This window comes from Betta splendens, chromosome 12 (assembly GCF_900634795.4).
Source record: "Betta splendens chromosome 12, fBetSpl5.4, whole genome shotgun sequence".
NCBI classification, from domain to species: Eukaryota; Metazoa; Chordata; class Actinopteri; order Anabantiformes; family Osphronemidae; genus Betta; species Betta splendens.
Genome location: NC_040892.2, coordinates 10,749,493 through 10,754,214, shown reverse-complemented (window position 1 = coordinate 10,754,214; position 4,722 = coordinate 10,749,493). Strand labels below are relative to the sequence as shown.

The 4,722-nt window shown below is 41.8% G+C and overlaps 1 protein-coding gene across 1 annotated transcript; it reads left to right on the top strand.

The window, feature by feature from the left end:
* Positions 1-233: 233 nt before the first annotated feature.
* LOC129604919 (ribonuclease inhibitor-like) lies at positions 234-2,864 on the top strand. The gene is made up of 2 exons (XM_055513368.1): positions 234-667; positions 2,597-2,864. The coding sequence occupies exons 1-2, from the start codon at positions 234-236 to the stop codon at positions 2,847-2,849; spliced, it is 687 nt and encodes a 228-aa protein (XP_055369343.1). The 3' UTR covers positions 2,850-2,864.
* Positions 2,865-4,722: the final 1,858 nt, after the last annotated feature.

Here is a 4,722-nt window from a genome sequence, read left to right as displayed (position 1 = left end):
GTGGTCTAGACGTCACAGAGGCCTTGGTTCACTCAGGAGTCTGTACTGAGATCTTCAGGAGAGAGAGTGTGATCTTTAAGAAAACACTCTACTGCTTTGTTCATCTGAGCGTTCAGGAGTTTCTGGCTGCTGTTTACATGATGCACTGTTACATTAACAGGAAGACGGAGGAACTAAAGAACTTCATTAAATATTCTCGTAATTTGTCTCTGAGTAGGTTCCTGATCAAAGCCATGTATATATCCCTCCAGAGTCCAAGTGGCCACCTGGACCTGTTTGTTCGCTTCCTTCATGGCCTCTGTCTGGAGTCCAACCAGAGAATCTTAGGAGGTTTGCTGGGTCACACAGAGAACTGTCCAGAAACCATCCAGAGAATCATCAACAACCTGAAGGAGATGAACAGTGATAGAATCTCTCCAGACAGAAGCATCAACATCTTCCACTGTCTGATGGAGATGAACGACCACTCAGTCCATCAGCAGATCCAAGAGTTCCTGAAGTCAGAGAACAGATCACAGAGACTCTCCTTGATCCAGTGCTCAGCTCTGGCCTACATGCTGCAGATGTCAGAGGAGGTTCTGGATGAGCTGGACCTGAACCAGTACAACACATCAGAGGAGGGACGACAGAGACTGATTCCAGCTGTGAGGAACTGCAGAAAGGCTCAGTAAGTCCAACGTTAATGTGATCATTAATATTCTACAGCAACATGAAGCTGAAGCCTCAGTGTTAAAGAGAAACACACAGTTCACAGTGAAAACATCAACTACTTGCTGGTGTTCAGCTCTAAAGTTTGTCCTTATTCCTGTCTTTTTACCTGCTCAGCCTGATGAACACAGTGTGTGATGTGGTCAGAACAGAACAGAACAGAACAGAACAGAACAGAACAGAACAGAACAGAACAGAACAGAACAGAACACACGTGTTGAGTTACTGGATCAGCAGCTACAGTTGGTATGTGTTTACAGCTACAGTAATGGACTTGTGACAAACCAAACAGATCAACAAGATCATTAAAACCAACTTCGCATCAGGCGCCATGGAAACAAGTGTGAAGTCAAAGCAATGGGTCTTCAAAACAGGCAAAAGTGGAGAAGACAAACTGACCCCCTGACATTGTTACAACTAATAGGAGGTTTGTACATTAAACCACAGGCTAGCGTTGATTTTTGGGGACACAGGTTTTACAAGAATTAATATTAAGGCCGTTAAATTATTGACTGACCAAGAAGCCACTGATTTGGTTCCAGCTTCAAGTCTACTCCCAATCACGTTGTTCATTAAATTGAACCAGCACCTTGACACAGTGTTGGTTAGCTGCATTTTTCACGTCACTGATTTATTTGTATGTTGATCAAATTAAAACCTTTTTTTACATGTCACATTATTCTGTGATGGAGCTTTTATAGCGATGTGTGTCCAGTCGATTACATTAACTAAACTGGCTCTCGCTGAAAATTGTGCTTTAATGTTGAACAATTATGGCATCTTGATGTACTGTAACTTGTTGACAAACATATGATTGTATCCAACACAGTTGCTTTTCTCTGGAGAGAACTGACCTTTGACTTTACACTTGTTTCCATGGCGTCTGATGAGAAGTTGGTTATAATGGTCTCGTTGACCTGTTTGGTTTGTTTCAGCAGTGACTGTATAATTAGTCAATTAGTTGTTCTGCTCAGGGTCCTCTACATGACCAGTCTGTAGCTCCCTCTGGGGCCATTGTCCTGCTGGATTTCCCATTCTCCCTGCCCCAGCTCCTACTCATTAATTGATCATCTAATGGATCCTCTATCACTGCTAGAGCCGTCATTATAGAAGATCAGTTTTTATATTCTCATCTAATTGCAGATTAGAACAATTGCATGTGGCTGTATATTAATTGTTTACTGATTTTCTGTAAATAATGATCGTCTTCACATGTTTAACAGTTTTCCAGTTTCACCTCTTAGTGTCACCACTTGACCAATAGCTGTAGAAAAGTACTTACACCAGCCACGGAGCTACTGTAGACCTACGCACATTTCTATGGTCACACTATTATTGACACATATGAACATTTGCAAGGACAAGGACTTAGGCTAAGTTTCTTAATCCATGAGGCACCCGCAAGCTACTGTCAGAGGTTGGGGTCACTGGGTTTAGGGGACGTGCTGACATTTCACCTGTCACATCTGAGTTTGGTTCTTGTTGCCATCCTGTTAAATTCCGCATTAGAACTGATAGAAGCTCAGATCCACTGGTTCTAGTGTTGATTCAACAGGAGCCATGAGGAGGTAAAGGAGGCAGAGAAACACATCCAGTTGATGTGAGAGCAGTTACAGCCGCTGATGATTTGACAGCATCACATTAAACACACATCACAGCTTCCTGCCACAATGGGACATGTTGACATTACAGTGATGTGACAGACCAAATTATTCAAATTATCTTTTCTTCATCACACTGATCACGTTAAAATGTGGACAAGAGAAGCTAAAGGTTCACACCACACACTTTGTGATGAATGTGACTAACTTCAGCATCAACATCCATAAAGTCAGTTTGTGTCACAGACACTTCACATTCACAGATTTTATATTTTCTATCATCACAGACTTTCTAAGTGTGGACTCACAAAACATCACTGTGAAGTTGTGGCCTCAGCTCTGAAGTCCAACCCATCACATCTGAGACATCTGGACCTGAGTGACAACAAGCTGCAGGACTCAGGAGTGAAGGTTCTGTCTGCTGGACTGGAGAGTCCTCACTGTCGACTGGAGACTCTGAGGTCAGTGTTTTTCTGGTTTGTGTCTCAGCAGCAGTTTTTAGCTCCTCACCTCAAACATCTACACTTGAATCTAGAATGAAAAGAGACTCACGTGTGAGAAACCTATAGGACTAATTGACGGTTTGTTGTGACTCTATAAAGTCTATGAAGTTCAGGAACAGACGTTTGTGAAATCTTTTCTATAAAACACACACGTCTCCACATGTTTGAAGGATCTTTTGTCGCATCTGATTTGTCTTCATCAACAGGTGATGCTTCAACCTGTGTGTAATGCTTCCTATCAGACAATGATGTCACTTTGAGACACAAGTAGGAAACAGGAGCATGAATATGAGGCTACAGAAGGTTCTAAGTTCTATGTAGGAACATCCGTCTCACTGGGATACGTTCTAAGGATGATTAATTTCATCAATAATGGCCAGTTTGGAGTTTGATCCAAACATTAATCTGAACATTTTCCATCAAACGACACAGAATATTTCAGATTTAGAGAGAAGACAATGAATGAAAGGAACCAGATAAAGTCATGGATCCAACACGTCTGGTTTTCTACTGGTTCCAGCAGCAGCTTGTGAATAAGTGCTGTGCTGTGCTGTGATTCTCTGGCATCAGCTCTGAAGTCCAACCCTTCACATCTGACACAACTGGACCTGAGCTACAACGGCCTGCAGGATTCAGGAGTGAAGCATCTGTGTAGTTTTCTAGAGAGTCGTCACTGTCGACTGGAGACTCTGAGGTCAGACTCCATATTTTAGTTTTGTTAAGGTTAAAGTGATGTGAATGTTGTGCTGACACATAAGAATGATGTTCTACTGATCCACACTGAGGGTCTTTATGGTCAGTTTTCTTCTTCCGTGGTTTAATCCAATCACAGTTTAGTATTAATTTGATTCAGTTGTTTTATAATTTGTTTTCATCACCAATAATAAAAAGTTTTAATGAGTCAGAAAATATCAAATCAATGATCAGTAGCTCATGCTCCAAAACTTTCTAAGGCTCCATAATGTTGGTTGTGGCTCAAATATTAAAAAATGTCATAATGTCATGTTCTGGATCTGCTTGTTTGACTCTTTCCATCAGTTTGACACCATTAAATGTTTTCTCAGTATAAAATGTTTTCGTGATGATGTAGTTTGTCAATAGAACATTTTCTGTATATTTCTATGAACTAAACTTTTTATCTATTTTTTTTACAGTTTCATCTTTAAATCTTTTTTTCCAGATTAAGTGGCTGCAGTTTGTCAGCGATCAGCTGTGATTCTTTGGCCTCAGCTCTGAAGTCCAACCCGTCACATCTAATTGAACTGGACTTGAGCTTCAACAAGCTGCATGATTCAGGAGTGAAGCATCTGTGTGGCTTTCTGGAGAGTCGTCACTGTCGACTGGAGACTCTGAGGTCAGATCCGTGTGTGTGCGCGTGTGTGCATGCGTGCGTGCGTGCGTGCGTGCGTGCGTGCGTCCGTCCGTGCATCCGTGCGTCCGTCCATCCGTCCCCAGCTCCTCCAACGTGATACTGCCTTCTGCAGTATCACATAGGCCTTATTAAAAACAAGTTGCATGCATCCACATAATCTCAGCGTTTTCTTTAGGTGATGTGAATGTGTGATTATTAAATTCTTACAGCTTGTACTGTAGGTGGGAGTTAAGCATCTACACTGTGGTTCGCTCACTGCTTTCTGTGGGGTTTGATTAAAGTCTTGAATTTTGACAGAGAAGAGCTGTGAATATCTGGCCTCAGTACTGATGTCTAGCCCCCCTTCTCAAAGAACTGGATCTGAGTTTTAATGGGCTACAGGGTGTGGGAATAAACCTGTTGTCTGATGTTCTAAATAGACTGTAAACTGACAAGTCTGCGGTACCAGTTATTTTCTCTTAAAGTGAAATCTTAAACGCTTCACTTGTGTGATCAAAATATCTTCTCTCTGCAGGCTGATGACCTGTAAGTTCTCAGA

Coding starts and splice junctions, on each gene's coding strand:
- LOC129604919 (XM_055513368.1), top strand. CDS start 234: ATGTATATATCCCTCCAGAGTCCAAGTGGCCACCTGGACCTGTTTGTT. Junction 668..2,596: donor AGGAACTGCAGAAAGGCTCA/GTAAGTCCAACG, acceptor CTATCATCACAG/ACTTTCTAAGTGTGGACTCA.